This window comes from Oncorhynchus kisutch, linkage group LG25 (genome assembly GCF_002021735.2).
Source record: "Oncorhynchus kisutch isolate 150728-3 linkage group LG25, Okis_V2, whole genome shotgun sequence".
Classification (NCBI taxonomy): Eukaryota; Metazoa; Chordata; class Actinopteri; order Salmoniformes; family Salmonidae; genus Oncorhynchus; species Oncorhynchus kisutch.
This window is the reverse complement of record NC_034198.2, coordinates 15,451,316-15,469,531: the sequence shown is the minus strand read 5'-3', so window position 1 is coordinate 15,469,531 and position 18,216 is coordinate 15,451,316. Positions and strand designations below refer to the sequence as shown.

Here is an 18,216-nt window from a genome sequence, read left to right as displayed (position 1 = left end):
TTGACTGTGATGTATACGCGCAGTATGTGAGGTACAGACAGACAGAGACTAGTGCTGAAAGATAGGTGTTTTATTCATGTCCAATTAACTTTATACAGATCTCAGTTACAGTACAGTCTATGGGGTTGGTTGAGGGGAAGGAAGGTTTGTGGTTGAGGTATCCAGAGAACTCTTCATGGGTGAGTGGAGAGATGGTAGAGTCCATGTAGGGATGGCGTGGGGAGTGGGGACATGGTATAGTCCAGGTCGGGGGATTATTTCAAAAGGCTCTTTCCGAAAGACTTGGCCTTGTCTGCAGCACTGTCCTTGGCTGCATTGGCTGCTACCCCTTTCACCGCATCAGTCACCATTTCACCAATACCTGGAGAAACAACCACATTATCAGTCACCATTTCACCAATACCTGGAGAAACAACCACCTCATCAGTCACCATTTCACCAATGCATACAAAGACATCGGACTCCCAACAGAATCATTATACATCTTACACCTGGGTCGCATTTAGGAGGCTGCAACATACTGAATGTTGTAGATAGGAATTTAATGAATAGAGTTGACATTGTGGGTGTGTGTCTAGATCAGCGGTGTCAAACTCATTTTTCCCCGGGGGCCGCAATCTGTCTTCAACGAGGTCCGGAGGGTCACACTGAACATTAGTTATATTTCCTCGCCATCAAAATTAGCAAAAGATTTTCCCTCTATCAATTGTTTTGGGAATTTTCGATGGTCCCTTACTGTCTAGCTTTCATTTCTGTGATTATTAGTGAGCTGGACACAGTCAAGAAACTGTATGTGGGTCTATTATAATTTCCACACAGTTTGGATTTGGTTTTAGTTATTTGAAAGTATACTGAGTTACTTTCGTTTGACATCTCTGATCTAGACCCATACAGGTGAGGCTACATGACCGTGTTAGCATTGTAACTCAGAATAGACAGATCACCTTGATCTTTCTTTGGTTCCTTCGTTCCTCCTCCGATCATATCTCCCACCTTCCCCTTCACCACACCAGCTGGACAGAGGGAGAGGGAGAGAGAGGGGGCTGTCAATCATGCACCTTCTGTCTCGACATGACGAGACATTTGGTGGAATTAAATCGTATGTCTCGTTAGGGAGAATGTATCAGCTGGAACTCATGATGTGATGCCACAGAATCTTTGTTTATTTTTTCCCTTTCTGATAGAAATGAGCTCCCACACTTTTAAATCTAGACAAATCCAACTGAACATTTTGAAACCTGAGCAGTGCCATAAAGTTTTTCTCTTCCTTATTTTATTTAAGAATGTTGTTGATTCATCAACTGCAGATGTGCTTAAAATACCAAAGTCCAGATTGAACATTTTGAAGGCTGATAACACAACAATGAACACTCAAATCAAAGCAAAACTATATTACTGCATATAAACCAAATTTTTGCTGTGTGTTTGGTTTTAAACGATTAATTCTCCACATGAATGTCCCCCATCATTCAACCACGTGAACAAACACCATTATCAATTTATCTTATAGATGCCTTTTTCTCACCTGCTTTGTCGATGACCGCATCCACCTGTTTCCCTGATCCTTTCAGAAGATCCATCTCTGCGTGTTGTGTACTCGGCGGTAGAGTGTGTGAGAACTTTTGGATGTGGGTGGGTGTGTGTGTGTGCATTGGTTTATATGAGGTTGGGAGAGCTGCTTAGAGGCCACCCCTCCATCACACACCCCTCAAGTCACACACACACACCCTCAGGGTGCGCAATGCTTTTGTTGTTGGTGTCCATATGAAAACTTGTTGTCAGTGGAAATGCCCAGCAGCGGAACTGTAAATACCGTAGGCGGGAGAGGCCTCCTAACTTTATTAGGATCCTCAAACATTGTTTGAACTGAGGACCCAAAAATGATAAAGGATATGCAGATACTTGGACTTGGGAGTCACACATGCACACACATACACACACAATCCCTATTCACTTCATAGATATCCATAATGTGAAGATGCAAATGACACATTATTAGATGCAATTAATACATTAATAATTCATTTATTTGATATAAAGATGCATGGGAAACAGGAAATACTGGATGTGATGTCCTGGGAGGTTACCAGACCTTTTGACTGACCGTCAAAACAGCTCAGCTATAAAAACAAACACAACGATACATGGGCCAAGCCAAAAACCAGCATAGAACGCACTCCGTACCAGGACAGTTCTCTCATAGATTGTTTCTCTGTGTTTGTGTGGATTCCTTAGGGGTGTTGGCTGTACGTATGTATGTATGTGTGTGAGAGTGTGAGAAAGTAACACCTACCACGCCTAGGTGTGGCTCCTCTCCATTCCACCTCTGGCAAGACACTCCTCTGTTTTAATGTCTTCTGGCGCAGGATCTAAGTGTGTGTGGAGCAGTTAAGGACTTGTCTGTGAATGAAACATTGGGCTGGTTACATGTCATCCTGAAAGATCATTAAAACACTAATGGCTCTATTCAAACCGTATCGCTAAAGTTCAGCGTTACCAGTGGTGGAAAAAGTACCCACTTGTCATACTTGAGTAAAAATAAGGATACCTTAATAGAAAATGATTCAAGTTAAAGGGAAAGTCACCCAGCAAAATTCTAATTGGTTAAAAGTCTAAAAGAATTTGCCTTTAAATACACTTAAGTATCAAAAGTAAATGTAATTCATGAAATATACTTAAGTATCAAAAGTAAAAGTATAAATCATTTTACATTCTTTATATTAAGCAAACCATACGACATGATTTTCTTGTTTTGAACATTTACAGATAGCCAGTGGCACGCTCCAGCACTCAGATATAAATGACAAACGAAGCAGATCAGAGGCGGTAGGGATGACCAGGGATGTTCTCTTGATAAGTGCATGAATTTTCCTGTTCTGCTAAGCATTTGAAATGTAACAAGTGCTTTTGGGTGTCAGGGAAAATGTATGGAGTAAAAAGTACATCTTTTTTTTTTGTTGAATTATTTGATTTAGATTTGATTTAGTAGGATCCCCATTAGCGACAGCTTATGTTGCTGGGGTCCACCAAATAACGGAAAAGATGTTACAGACAGAAAACTTTCAGCTTTTCACGTGTAGTGTATGTGCATCTATCAGTTACACATACCTGTCAGTACATACACACAACAAGTAGGTCACATGGGGGAGAGGCATTGTGCCGCGAGCTGTTGCTTTATTTGTTTTTTGAAACCAGGTTTGCTGTTCACTTTCTCTATACGAGATGGAAGGGCGTTCCATGCAATCATGTCTCTATATAATACGGTACGTTTCCTTGAATTGTATTATATATATAATAAATAGTACATTACAGATACCCCAAAAAACTACTTAAGTACTTTAAAGAATTTTTACTTAAAGTACTTTAGACCACTGAACATTAGCGTAATAGAAATTAAAAGGCAATGTTGCCTCGTTGGGCGAGACTGCATCACTGTAAACGCTGCGTATGTCGGCTCAATCTGAAATTACCTTTACATTTATATTGCGCAATCTATAACGCTTCAGTGATACATACTGATTAGAGCCCTAGGACTGGGCTCAATGACACTAGAGGTTCTACGTTGGCTTTGTTTTCTTCCTGACCTCTTAACCAGTTGCGCTGCGTGGGTAAAATCATCGGGGAGGCCAGGCCGACAGTAAAAAGCCATATTACAACCTACAGCACCAGTCAAAAGTTTGGACACACCTACTCATTCAAGGGTTTTTCTTTATTTGAACTATTTTCTGCATTGTAGAATAATAGTGAAGACATCAAAACTATGAAATAACACAAATGGAATCATGTAGTAACCAAAAAAGTGTTAATCGAAATATATTTTATATTTGAGATTCTTCAAAGTAGCCACACTCTTGGCATTCTCTCAACCAGCTTCATGAGGTAGTCACCTGGAATGCATTTCAATTCACAGGTGTGCCTTGTTAAATGTTAATTTGTGGAATTTCTTTCCGCCTTAATGCATTTGAGCCAATCAGTTGCATTGTCACAAGGTAGGGTTGGTACACAGAAGATAGCCCTATTTGGTAAAAGACCAAGTCCATATTATGGCAAGAACAGCTCAAATAAGCAAAGAGAAATGACAGTCCATCATTACTTTAAGACATGAAGGTCAGTCAATGCGAAACATTTCAAGAACTTTGAAAGTTTCTTCAAGTGCAGTCGCAAAAACCATCAAGTGCTCATGAGGACCGCCACAGGAAAGGCAGACCCAGAGTTACCTCTGCTGCAGAGGATAAATTCATTATAGTTAACAGCCACAGAAATTGTAGCCCAAATAAATGCTTCACAGAGTACAAGTAACAGACACATCTCAACATCAACTGTTCAGAGGAGACTTCGTGAATATATTTTATTTATTTTATTTTACCTTTGTTTAACCAGGTAGGCAAGTTGAGAACAAGTTCTCATTTACAACTGCGACCTGGCCAAGATAAAGCAAAGCAGTTCGACACATACAACAACACAGAGTTACACATGGAGTAAAACAAACATACAGTCAATAATACAGTACAAAAACAAGTCTATATACAATGTGAGCAAAAGAGGTAAGATAAGGGAGGTAAAAGCAATGAAAAGGCCACGGTGGCAAAGTAAATACAATATAGCAATTAAAAACACTGAAATTGTAGATTTGCAGTAGGTGAATGTGCAAAGTAGAAATATTGGGGTGCAAGGGAGCTAAATAAATAAATACAGTAGGGGATGAGGTAATTGTTTGGGCTATTTATAGATGGGCTATGTACAGGTGCAGTGATCTGTGAGCTGCTCTGACAGCTGGTGAGGGAGATAAGTGTTTCCAGTTTCAGTGAATCAGGCCTTCATGGTCAAATTGCTGCAAAGAAACCACTTTTAAAGGACACCAATAAGAAGAAGAGACTTTCTTGGGCCAAGAAACACGAGCAATGGACATTAGACCGATGGAAATCTTTCCTTTGGTCTGATGAGTCCAAATGTGGGATTTTTGGTTCCAACCGACGCAGATTAAGTGAACGGATGATCTCTGCATCTGTGGTTCCCACCGTGAAGCTTAGAAGAGGAGGTGTGAATGGTGTGGGGGTGCTTTACTGGTGACACTGTCAGTGATTCATTTAGAATTCAAGGCTCACTTAACCAGCATGGTTACCACAGCATTCTGCAGCGATGCGCCATCCCATCTGGATGGAGCTTAGTGGGACTATCATTTGTTTTTTTAACAGGACAATGACCCAACACACCTCCAGGCTGTTTAAGGGCTATTTGACCAAGAAGGAGAGTGATGGAGTGCTGCATCAGATGACCTGGCCTCCACAATCACCCGACCTCAACCCGATTGAGATGGTTTTCGATGAGTAGGACCGCAGAGTAAAGGAAAGCAGCCAACAAGTGCTCAGCATATGTAGGAACTCCTTCAAGACTGTTGGAAAAGCATTCCAGGTGAAGCTGGTTGAGAGAATGCTAAGCGTGTGCAAAGCTGTCATCAAGGCAAAGGGAGGCTACTCTGAAGAATCTCAAATATAAAATATTTGTTAAACAAAGTGTTTAAATATTTGTTAACCGCTCCTTTGGTTACTACATGATTCCATATGTGTTATTTCAGAGTTTTGATGTCTTAACTATTGTTCTACAATGTAGAAAATAGTAAAAATAAAGAAAAACCCTTGAATGAGTTGTTGTGACCAAACTTTTGACTGGTACTGTATAAGTAACAAAATACCTGTAAAAAACTCAAATGTAAAACAAATGTACTTTTGCCCTCCGGAGTGGGGAGTTGGTGAATGTGCCAATAATAATTGACTGGTACTGTATATGTCGTGATTATTGCATTATTTGCTCCAAAACCTGTTAGTTCATATTCCTTGAGGCCTAAGGCTGAGACAATAAGAAGACACAGTGTCCAGAATAAATTCAACCACACCTTTGTTTCATCATAAAACCGGAGAGCAACCTAATTGCTCCTGTAAGTCGCTCTGGATAAGAGTGTCTGCTAAATATATATATATATAAGTATGAATATGTACACTAACCATGCCAGTTAGTTAACATTAGCCTACTGCATCTACTGTAGCTACATGTTGAACTTCCATCCGCACAGGCCAGGAGCACAATGTATGAATTTATGGTTGGATTAGAATCAGAGTTATAATTATTGGCCAGTCCGGAGAATTAAGAAAAAACAAAAGTTCAAATCCCTATCTCCAGCCATGGATAATTTACAAAAGGCCTGATTTTAGCTAGCTAACCACCAGAGGACAATGACACAACGAGATGCAAAAAAATAAAAAATAATTGGTCAATTACATTTTTTATTCTCATGAAATGTGATTGGTGGTGTGAAGCCAAATCCAAGCTGGCTTCCCTTGAAACGTTTTTTTTGGTGCGCCAGGACCATTCACATCTGAGCTCACTCAGTTTAGCTTAATGCTGATTTGCTGTTTATTATTATTTTAATTTGATTTATCATGGGAGGCCAAATGCTCGCTTGCTTCCCTTGCATTCAATGCTACGGGCGACAACAATGTCATACTCTTTATGACCAGACAGAATTTGATAGATGGCTACACATACTGAGACAGAGGGACCCTGTTTCGTTCACTCTGATGCTTTAGACTGGTTTATTTTTTTTTCGTGGTCAATTCTTTGGGGAAGCCTGGCTTCCCTTGGCCTCCATGAATACACACCACTGCTCTAGACCTCTCTGTGACTCTGTCAGCTCCCAGCATGCCGAGGGAGGGAGTTGCTTCATACAGTACCTGTAGGGGAGGACAAAGAGCCTGACTAAACCCCTGGTGCATTACGCACGCGCACACACACGCACGCACGCACACACGCACACGCACACACACACACACACACACACACACACACACACACACACACACACACACACACACACACACACAGTTTTGTATTGCTGTCCTTGTGGGTACCAAAGAATTGATTCCAATCCAAAATCACATTTTCCCTAACCCCAAACAATTACATCTAACCCTAAACTTAAACCTTAGCCTAACCATAATCCTATCCTTAACCCTAAACCTAAGCCTAACCCCTAACTTTAAATCTAACCCTAACCCTAACCTTAAACCATAATCTAACCATAACCCCTAACCTTATCTCTAGCCCTAACAAGGGCCTGATGTGCCCCAGCTGTGGGCCAAGATGGGACAAATTGGGCTGGAGGGAAATTTCATCCCGTAGCTCACCTCGGTGCCACTTTTTCCATCAATGGGCGATGGTTCAACGTGTAGCACACGAGCCTCATCATCTGACGACCCAGATTCAAGATTCCCACCTAGGACGAGCCACTCAATTTTTATCCTGCGCCTGGGGACCTAAAAAGCCCAAGGCCCAAATGGGACAAAAGGCCCAGCTCTGCCCATGGCCTTTTATGGCCATCCAGGCCTATACACGTTTGACATTCAGCCTGACAAGAGGCACTCTGACTGGGGTCCAAGCTGGGGACTTGGCTCAAAAGCCAGGCCCTTCCTGGGGCTAAACAACCACCAATCAGTCGCCGAAGGGATGGCCACCTTAGGAGCATTAGAACCGTGGTTCTGAAGGACCCAGAACCCTCGAAACAGCCCATTTCTAAATATCCGCACGGGTCTAGAAGTTTGCCACCATTCCCGGATCTCTAGGACATGGTTCTCTGTTTGTCGAAACCCAGGTTTCTCAAATTTCCCCGGTACATGTCTAGTCCATCTGGAACTGAATGGGGTTACTATGGGGCAGGCCAATTGTCGACATAAGCCCTGTCACCCGCATGGCTACCGTGTTGCTCCACCAGATGGGGTCAAATCCCCCAACCCCCGTTTTGGTCTTTAACCATTAATAACTTGAAAAGAAAATATCCAATCTGGATGGGGGTTTTTTTGCATGAAAGGGCACACCTAGACGCACATTTCAATAACATTTTATAATATAATTTTGTGTTAGAAGGTGATAAAAATAAGTACAGGGGGTGGGAGGAATAGTTTCCGGGTAGACTGGTCCTATTCGACCAAGGGTAACTGTAGCCCATCACGAGAGAAGGTACCCGTCCAAATTGGAACCTCTAACCCCTCGGGAAGTATTTTGAATAATTTTCTGAAAAATTGTAGTACACGTTTCTCTCCAGCTGTGCACCTGGTGATTGAACGGGATACCAGGTGCTAATTTTTTAAATGGTTAAAAATGCCTTTAGGAGGGTGGAAGGGCTCCATGCATGGGATGGGATGGGAGCACCCCACACCCGGGCCCAGCCAATAGAGGGCACCCCTGATCATTTTGGAAGGTTTTTAAAAAATCTTCAGAAAAAGTCCAAACATCAACAGATTGAACGGGTTACCAGGTGTTGATGGGGGAAATGGCTCCAGGGGCCAGCCCTTGCCAGTAGGCCAAAAAAAGGGGGACAGAGCAGCCAACCTCCACAGAGGCTGCCTGCTCTGCCCCCTTGAAGAACAGTGGAACTACGGACCTCCAGGCCTCTAGGCCTACACTCCCTGCCTGGGTCAACACCCCTCTCTCTGGGCCTGAGAGTATAGCATACTCCCTGGAACTACGGACCTCCAGGCCTCTAGGCCTACACTCCCTAGGTCAACACCACTTTCTCTCGACATAAGTCCCAGCCGGGGCCACCCCCCATTTTAACCTCACCCACCAGGAGAACTGGGGCACCCACATTTAAGCACCCCTCCTCGGCCACCATGTCAGGAACCACGTGCACCTGGTAACCAGCTCCGCTGTCACGAACCACAAGCACCTGGTAACCGGGTGACCCACCCGCTTTCCGCTCAGAGACTCCACACATATGTCCACACATATGGGTTACCAGGTGCTGGTGGAACTTTCCAGCCGGGTCTCCACCTTCACTAGCCTGCTTGCCCTCTCTCTCTGGGCCTCCAGCCTCTCGTATTCTGGCCCTTCCGCGTGCACCTGGTGATAAAGTCCACACATATGGGTTACCAGGTGCTGGTGGAACTTTCAACCCGGGTCTCCACCTTTACTCGCCTGCTTGCCCTCTCCCTCTCTCTGGGCCTCTGGCCTCTCGTACTCTGGCTCCTGGCCCTTCTCTGTGCACCTGGTAACCCATTAGTAAAGAAGGAGGAAGGTGGAGGAAGACGCCTTCCGTCCCCGACAAAAGCTTAGATCTGACTTGGAATAGATCGCAGCAAATGAGCTGCTCTGCTACTTACAAAACCCTGACCCAAATTCAGGTAATCTACGAGTAACATGACAGAGGCTGTTCACCTTGGAGACCTGCTGCAGATTTGGGTACGGCCTGGTGCGAGATTTACACCCTCTCCCCTGGATTTTCAAGGGCCAGCGAGAGCTCAACGGACGCTGCCGGAACCACAACACTTTCCAGGGCTTGGGCCCCTCTCTCGGGGCGAACCCACTCCAGGGAGCCCCACCATTCACAAAGAAAAGATAACTCTCCCCGGGGCTCCCGCCAGCTTTTCTGGGATCGGTTGCGTTACCGCACAGGACGCCTCACGGCGCCCGTCTCTGCCACTCCAGATTCGGGGACCGACTGAGCCATGTTCAACTGCTGTTCACATGGAACCCTTCTCCACTTCGGCCTTCCTCCAGATAGTCTCGGTGCTCCGCCAGGGCCGTGACCTCACTAAACCATCCAATCGGTTTCACTGTACTGGCCGTGTGTACTTAGACTTGCATGGCTTAATCTATGAGACAAGCATATGCTACTGGCAGGATCAACCAGGTAGCACCTCCGAACATAGAGATTCTACCTGGGCGCACTAAGTGGAGAACAGCCAGGTCACGGTCCTACCCCGTGATGGGAGGAGGCCCTGGTGCAATCCACCGTGCACCCAGTGGGAGGCCCTGAACTGCCCGTGGCCAAAGCCACGGGAGCCGGGGCGCCGCTCGAGAGGTCTTTGTCTAGCTGGAGGGTTTAGTTGGAACCGCACAACCGAGCCAACAACAGGGTTTGAGAAACAGGGGGCGGGGGGAAATGGCTTCAGGGTGGGCTGGGTCCTTTGCGAGGGTAACTGTAGCCCATCACGAGTGAGGGCACCAGTCCAAATTTGTGACCTCTTGCCCCTCAGGAAGTATTTTTTATAATTTTCAGAAAAATCTGAAAAATGGTCTCAAAAATTCTAAGTACACATTTCTCTCTTTCGCTCCAGAAACTAAGTCTAGCTGTGCGCCTGGTGATTGAACGGGTTACCAGGTGAACATTTTTTAATGCCGTTAGTGGGCTGCTGGAGGTCCATTACCGGGTAGAGAGTACCCCACACCCGGGCCCAGGTAATAGAGGGCACCCCTGGTAATTTTGGAAGAAAAAAATCTGTAAAATTACTGTCCAAACTTCTATCTCATTACATTATGTTCAGCTGGGCACCTGGTGATTGAACGGGTTACCAGGTGCTAATTTAAAAAAAAAGTTTTAATGCCTTTATGGTGGTTCCAGGGCTCCATGCCTGGGTAGGGAGCCACGCCCAATCATTATTGTCCACAAGGGGGTGCCACTGGCCATTAACTTCTTATGGCTGCAGGGGCACTATAGAGTAGCTTGGATGAAAGGTGCCCAGAGGTGCCCAGAGTAAACGGCCTGCTCCTCAGTCTCAGTTGCGAATCACCCAGCGATCATACACTGTTTACCCGGGAGCAGGGCTACCGACGTTAAGGCTAATCTGAAGATGGTGCTGGCTAAAGCTAAAACTGGCGAGTGTAGAGAGTATAGAGATATTGTTATCCACGTCGGCACCAACGATGTTAGGATGAAACAGTCAGAGATCACTAAGCGCAACATAGCTTCTGCGTGCATATCAGCTAGAAAGATGTGTCGGCATCGAGTAATTGTCTCTGGCCCCCTCCCAGTTAGGGGGAGTGATGAGCTCTACAGCAGAGTCTCACAACTCAATCGCTGGTTGAAAACTGTTTTCTGCCCCTCCCAAAAGTTAGAATTTGTAGATAATTGGCCCTCTTTCTGGGACTCACCCACAAACAGGACCAAGCCTGACCTGCTGAGGAGTGACGGACTCCATCCTAGCTGGAGGGGTGCTCTCATCTTATCTACCAACATAGACAGGGCTCTAACTCCTCTAGCTCCACAATGAAATAGGGTGAAGGCCAGGCAGCAGGCTCTTAGCCAGCCTGCCAGCATAGTGGAGTCTGCCACTAGCACAGTCAGTGTAGTCAGCTCAGCTATCACCATTGAGACCGTGTCTGTGCCTCGACCTAGGTTGGGCAAAACTAAACATGGCGGTGTTCGCCTTAGCAATCTCACTAGGATAAAGACCACCTCCATTCCTGTCATTACTGAAAGAGATCATGATACCTCACATCTCAAAATAGGGCTACTTAATGTTAGATCCCTTACTTCAAAGGCAATTATAGTCAATGAACTAATCACTGATCATAATCTTGATGTGATTGGCCTGACTGAAACATGGCTTAAGCCTGGCTACACTAGTGACCATATCCCCCGTGCATCCCGCAAAGGCGGAGGTGTTGCTAACATTTACGATAGCAAATTTCAATTTACAAAAAAAAAAATGACGTTTTCGTCTTTTGAGCTTCTAGTCATGAAATCTATGCAGCCTACTCAATCACTTTTTATAGCTACTGTTTACAGGCCTCCTGGGCCATATACAGCGTTTCTAACTGAGTTCCCTGAATTCCTATCGGACCTTGTAGTCATAGCAGATAATATTCTAATCTTTGGTGACTTTAATATTCACATGGAAAAGTCCACAGACCCACTCCAAAAGGCTTTCGGAGCCATCATCGACTCAGTGGGTTTTGTCCAACATGTCTCTGGACCCACTCACTGTCACAGTCATATGCTGGACCTAGTTTTGTCCCATGGAATAAATGTGGTGGATCTTAATGTTTTTCCTCATAATCCTGGACTATCGGACCACCATTTTATTACGTTTGCAATTGCAACAAATAATCTGCTCAGACCCCAACCAAGGAACATCAAAAGTCGTGCTATAAATTCACAGACAACACAAAGATTCCTTGATGCCCTTCCAGACTCCCTCTGCCTACCCAAGGACGTCAGAGGACAAAAATCAGTTAACCACCTAACTGAGGATCTCAATTTAACCTTGCGCAATACCCTAGATGCAGTTGCACCCATAAAAACCAAAAAAAATTATCATAAGAAACTAGCTCCCTGGTACACAGAAAATACCCGACCTCTGAAGCAAGCTTCCAGAAAATTGGAACGGAAATGGCGCCACACCAAACTGGAAGTCTTCCGACTAGCTTGGAAGGACGGTACCGTGCAGTACCGTAGAGCCCTTACTGCTGCTCGATCATCCTATTTTTCTAACTTAATTGAGGAAAATAAGAACAATCCGAAATTCCTTTTTGATACTGTCGCAAAGCTAACTAAAAAGCAGCATTCCCCAAGAGAGGGTGACTTTCACTTTAGCAGTGATAAATTCATGAACTTCTTTGAGGAAAAGATTATGATTATTAGAAAGCAAATTACGGACTCCTCTTTAAACCTGCGTATTCCTCCAAACCTCAGTTGTCCTGAGTCTGCACAACTCTGCCAGGACCTAGGATCAAGAGAGACGTGTTTTAGTACTATATCTCTTGACACAATGATGAAAATAATCATGGCCTCTAAACCTTCAAGCTGCATACTGGACCCTATTCCAACTAAACTACTGAAAGAGCTGCTTCCTGTGCTTGGCCCTCCTATGTTGAACATAATAAACGGCTCTCTATCCACTGGATGTGTACCAAACTCACTAAAAGTGGCAGTAATAAAGCCTCTCTTGAAAAAGCCAAACCTTGACCCAGAAAATATAAAAAACTATCGGCCTATATCGAATCTTCCATTCCTCTCAAAAATTTTAGAGAAGGCTGTTGCGCAGCAACTCACTGCCTTCCTGAAGACAAACAATGTATACGAAATGCTTCAGTCTGGTTTTAGACCCCATCATAGCACTGAGACGGCACTTGTGAAGGTGGTAAATGACATTTTAATGGCATCGGACCGAGGCTCTGCATCTGTCCTCGTGCTCCTAGACCTTAGTGCTGCTTTTGATACCATCGATCACCACATTCTTTTGGAGAGATTGGAAACCCAAATTGGTCTACACGGACATGTTCTGGCCTGGTTTAGATCTTATCTGTCGGAAAGATATCAGTTTGTCTCTGTGAATGGTTTGTCCTCTGACAAATCAACTGTAAATTTCGGTGTTCCTCAAGGTTCCGTTTTAGGACCACTATTGTTTTCACTATATATTTTACCTCTTGGGGATGTTATTCGAAAACATAATGTAAACTTTCACTGCTATGCGGATGACACACAGCTGTACATTTCAATGAAACATGGTGAAGCCCCAAAATTGCCCTCGCTAGAAGCATGTGTTTCAGACATAAGGAAGTGGATGGCTGCAAACTTTCTACTATTAAACTCGGACAAAACAGAGATGCTTGTTCTAGGTCCCAAGAAACAAAGAGATCTTCTGTTGAATCTGACAATTAATCTTAATGGTTGTACAGTCGTCTCAAATAAAACTGTGAAGGACCTCTGCGTTACTCTGGACCCTGATCTCTCTTTTGAAGAACATATCAAGACCATTTCGAGGACAGCTTTTTTCCATCTACGTAACATTGCAAAAATCAGAAACTTTCTGTCCAAAAATGATGCAGAAAAATTTATCCATGCTTTTGTCACTTCTAGGTTAGACTACTGCAATGCTCTATTTTCCGGCTACCCGGATAAAGCACTAAATAAACTTCAGTTAGTGCTAAATACGGCTGCTAGAATCCTGACTAGAACCCAAAAATTTGATCATATTACTCCAGTGCTAGCCTCTCTACACTGGCTTCCTGTCAAAGCAAGGGCTGATTTCAAGGTTTTACTGCTAACCTACAAAGCATTACATGGGCTTGCTCCTACCTATCTCTCTGATTTGGTCCTGCCGTACATACCTACACGTACGCTACGGTCACAAGACGCAGGCCTCCTAATTGTCCCTAGAATTTCTAAGCAAACAGCTGGAGGCAGGGCTTTCTCCTATAGAGCTCCATTTTTATGGAACGGTCTGCCTACCCATGTCAGAGACGCAAACTCGGTCTCAACCTTTAAGTCTTTACTGAAGACTCATCTCTTCAGTGGGTCATATGATTGAGTGTAGTCTGGCCCAGGAGTGGGAAGGTGAACGGAAAGGCTCTGGAGCAACGAACCGCCCTTGCTGTCTCTGCCTGGCCGGTTCCCCGCTTTCCACTGGGATTCTCTGCCTCTAACCCTATTACAGGGGCTGAGTCACTGGCTTGCTGGGGCTCTCTCATGCCGTCCCTGGAGGGGGTGCGTCACCTGAGTGGGTTTATTCACTGTTGTGGTCATCCTGTCTGGGTTGGCGCCCCCCCCTTGGGTTGTGCCGTGGCGGAGATCTTTGTGGGCTATACTCAGCCTTGTCTCAGGATGGTAAGTTGGTGGTTGAAGATATCCCTCTAGTGGTGTGGGGGCTGTGCTTTGGCAAAGTGGGTGGGGTTATATCCTTCCTGTTTGGCCCTGTCCGGGGGTGTCCTCGGATGGGGCCACAGTGTCTCCTGACCCCTCCTGTCTCAGCCTCCAGTATTTATGCTGCAGTAGTTTATGGGTCGGGGGCTGGGGTCAGTTTGTTATATCTGGAGTACTTCTCCTGTCCTATTCGGTGTCCTGTGTGAATCTAAGTGTGCGTTCTCTAATTCTCTCCTTCTCTCTTTCTTTCTCTCTCTCGGAGGACCTGAGCCCTAGGACCATGCCCCAGGACAACCTGACATGATGACTCCTTGCTGTCCCCAGTCCACCTGGCCATGCTGCTGTTCCAGTTTCAACTGACCTGAGCCCTAGGACCATGCCCCAGGACTACCTGACATGATGACTCCTTGCTGTCCCCAGTCCACCTGGCCATGCTGCTGCTCCAGTTTCAACTTCCACCTGACTGTGCTGCTGCTCTAGTTTCAACTGTTCTGCCTTATTATTATTCGACCATGCTGGTCATTTATGAACATTTGAACATCTTGGCCATGTTCTGTTATAATCTCCACCCGGCACAGCCAGAAGAGGACTGGCCACCCCACATAGCCTGGTTCCTCTCTAGGTTTCTTCCTAGGTATTGGCCTTTCTAGGGAGTTTTTCCTAGCCACCGTGCTTCTACACCTGCATTGCTTGCTGTTTTGGGTTTTAGGCTGGGTTTCTGTACAGCACTTTGAGATATCAGCTGATGTACAAAGGGCTATATAAATAAATTTGATTTTGATTTGATTTGAGTTGCTAATATATGCATATTATTATTACTATTGGATAGAACGCACTCTGAAGTTTCTAAAACTGTTTGAATGATGTCTGTGAGTATAACGGAACTCATATGTCAGGCAAAAACCTGAGAAGAAATCCAAACAGGATGTGAGAAATCTGAGGTTGGTATATTTTCAACCCAGGCCCTATTGAATTCACATTGGGATATGAATGAAGTTGCACTTCCTATGGCTTCCACTCGATGTCAACTGTCTTTAGAAACTTGAATGAGGCTTCTACTGTGTTGTGGGACTGAATAAGAGCTGAATGAGTCAGATTACTGGCAGAGAGCCATTTCCTGGTCACTCGCATTCCACATGATATCGACTTGCGTTCCGTTGCTTCTGTAGACACAAAGGAATTCTCCGGTTGGAACTTTATTGAAGATTTATGATAAAAACATCCTAATGATTGATTCTATACTTAGTTTGAAATGTTTATTCGACCTGTAATATAACTTTTTGAAGTTTTTGTCCGAAGTTTTTGTCCAAACGCATGAGCGTGTACATGATATGTGTACCTAACACTAACAAAAGTAGCTACTTGGACATAAATAATGGACATTATCGAACAAATCAAGCATTTATTGTGGAACTGCGATTCCTGTGAGTGCATTCTGATGAAGATCATCAAAGGTAAGGGAATATTTATCATGTAATTTCTGGTTTCTTTTGACTCCAACATGGCGGCTAATTTGATTAATCTTCTGAGCGCCGTCTCAGATTATTGCATAGTTTGCTTTTTCCGTAAAGTTTTTAAAACAATCTGACACAGCGGTTGCATTAGGGAGAGGCATATCTATAATTCCATGTGTATAACTTGTATTATCATCTACATTTATGATGAGTATTTCTGTTGAATCGATGTGGCTATGCAAAATCACTGGATGTTTTTGGAACTAGTGAACATAACGCGCCAATGTAAACTCAGATTTTTTATATAAATATGAACTTTATCAAACAAAACATACATGTCTTGTGTAACATGAAGTCCTATGAGTGTCATCTGATGAAGATCATCAAAGGTTAGTGATTCATTTGATCTGTATTTGTGCTTTTTGTGACTCCTCTCTTTGGCTGGAAAAATGGCTGTGTTTTTCTGTGGCTTGGTGATGACCTAACATAATCATTTGTGGTGCTTTCGCTGTAAAGCATATTTGAAATCGGACACTGTGGTGGGATTAACAACAAGACTACCTTTAAAACGATATAGGATACATGTATGTTTGAGGAATTTTAATTATGAGATTTCTGTTGTTTTGAATTTGGCGCCCTGCACTTTCACTGGCTGTTGTCATATCATCCCGTTAACGGGATTGCAGCCCTGAGAAGTTTTAAGACATGTTTAACCACCAGCACCTGGGAACAAAATGTAAGTCAATGACAGTGCAATGAGAGAGAAGTTGGACTCTATGTTCAGCTGTATACCTGGTGATTGAACAGGTTACCAGGTGTCGATGGGGGGATGGCTCCTGGAGCCCCCAGGGCTGGAATAGGGCTCTATATACAAGCTGCCCCCCCCCCACCAAGGGCACCTGGGAACCCAATGTAATTCAATGACAGAGCTATGCTGAAAAATTACAAAGTCACTCCAGAGAAAGCTGTGGTGATTGAACAAATTATCAGGTGTCTCCAGATCTCCATGACTCTGGGCATACTCTCCTTGCCTTGCCCTGCCCTGCCCTGCCCTGCCCTGCCTGCCGGGCTGCCCGCCCTCTCTCTCGGCCTGTCACTTCAGCTCGGTGCATCTGGTACCCTATAACACCCTGGTTATTCAGACCTCCAGGCCTCCATACATTCTCAACCATGACCAAATGACACACAAAGACAAGGGTGAATTTCAAAGAAATGTACTTTATTCATCAGTGAATCATGGATTGATTTGTCCCTCAATTTGTGACGTTGTGAGTTAAATTGTGGGACCGGTAGTGCCGTGCCTGCGTTTCCAGGGAGTGACACATATGGTCGGCCACGGCTCTGCGGTCTGTAACCGACCCTTGATTAAAGTTCATTGTAGCAACGCTTCGTCGAAGTGTACCGAAGGTCACTTTACTTCCAATGCCGAAACGTCTCTACAACGTTTGCAAAATTTTGCCCTGTGCGCTGTCTGGGTCTGCCGCTCCATCTTTGCCAAGCAGAGTAACACCTTTCTAATCCCACTGGCTGTAGCCCACAGACTCATCGGTTGGAACGGCAGAAGATACTTCAGAAAACATCGGACATCGGCCCGATAGATTTTTAACGTGGAGGGTGCCAAACCACGGTCTTCACGTTGGCTATACCACTCAGACACACGTCTATAATTAGCCAGGGAACACAGTCCTTGCCCTCTGACATAATGCAGAGGAATTCCCGTACTCGGGATAGACTGGAGCGACTATTGTCATTTCGTTTGACAGAAGGGTTTTTACCCAGAACGTTTTTACCCAGTTCATATACAGTCAATATCTCATATTTTTCAACCCACTTCCGGGTAGGGCCTCGACCTTCAATAGTGGATGACTCACCGTCGACCTCATCACTCTCGCTATCCGTTGAAGTCCCCCTGACGCAGCCTTGTTTCCTCTGTTCTGAACAAAAGGTCCCTACCACCTAATTTTCCTTGTTATACTATCCTTGTGAGGAATTCTGGTACCCACAAGGATAGTTAAAGAAACACACACACACACACAAACACACACACACACACACACACAAACACACACACACACACACACACACACACACACACACACACACACACACACACACACACACACACACACACACACACACACACACACACACACACACACACACACACACACACACACACACACACACACACACACACAACAAACATTGCTAAGACTTGCAGAGAGCATAGAAAATATCCAGGATGGCACCACATCATCCCCATGGTAACATACTGTAGGCCATACATACTGTTATAAACTGCATAATAAGTAATAACTCAAAAGGGAAAATGAAGATTGGCACAAG

At 44.5% G+C, this 18,216-nt stretch overlaps 1 protein-coding gene across 2 annotated transcripts; it reads right to left on the bottom strand.

Moving 5' to 3' along the window:
- Positions 1–55: 55 nt before the first annotated feature.
- On the bottom strand, positions 56–1,702 carry LOC109870450 (uncharacterized). 2 transcript variants are annotated; one of them, XM_031805075.1, is made up of 3 exons: positions 1,526–1,702; positions 945–1,013; positions 56–361 (listed from the first exon to the last, which is right to left on the bottom strand). In XM_031805075.1, exons 1-3 carry the CDS (start codon positions 1,650–1,652, stop codon positions 255–257), a joined length of 303 nt encoding a protein of 100 aa, XP_031660935.1. In that variant the 5' UTR covers positions 1,653–1,702; the 3' UTR covers positions 56–254. The 2 variants fall into 2 exon arrangements, with proteins under 2 accessions (XP_031660935.1, XP_031660934.1); XM_031805074.1 differs by having other exon boundaries at positions 56–403; positions 1,526–1,658.
- Positions 1,703–18,216: the final 16,514 nt, after the last annotated feature.

Excerpts from the sequence above, each read along its gene's own strand:
- LOC109870450 (XM_031805074.1), bottom strand. The coding sequence starts at position 1,652 with ATGCACACACACACACCCACCCACATCCAAAAGTTCTCACACACTCTA. Across the intron at positions 1,014-1,525 it reads TGCGGTCATCGACAAAGCAG|CTGGTGTGGTGAAGGGGAAG; the intron begins GTGAGAAAAAGG and ends CCCTCTGTCCAG. Across the intron at positions 404-944 it reads GGAACCAAAGAAAGATCAAG|GTATTGGTGAAATGGTGACT; the intron begins GTGATCTGTCTA and ends TTGTTTCTCCAG.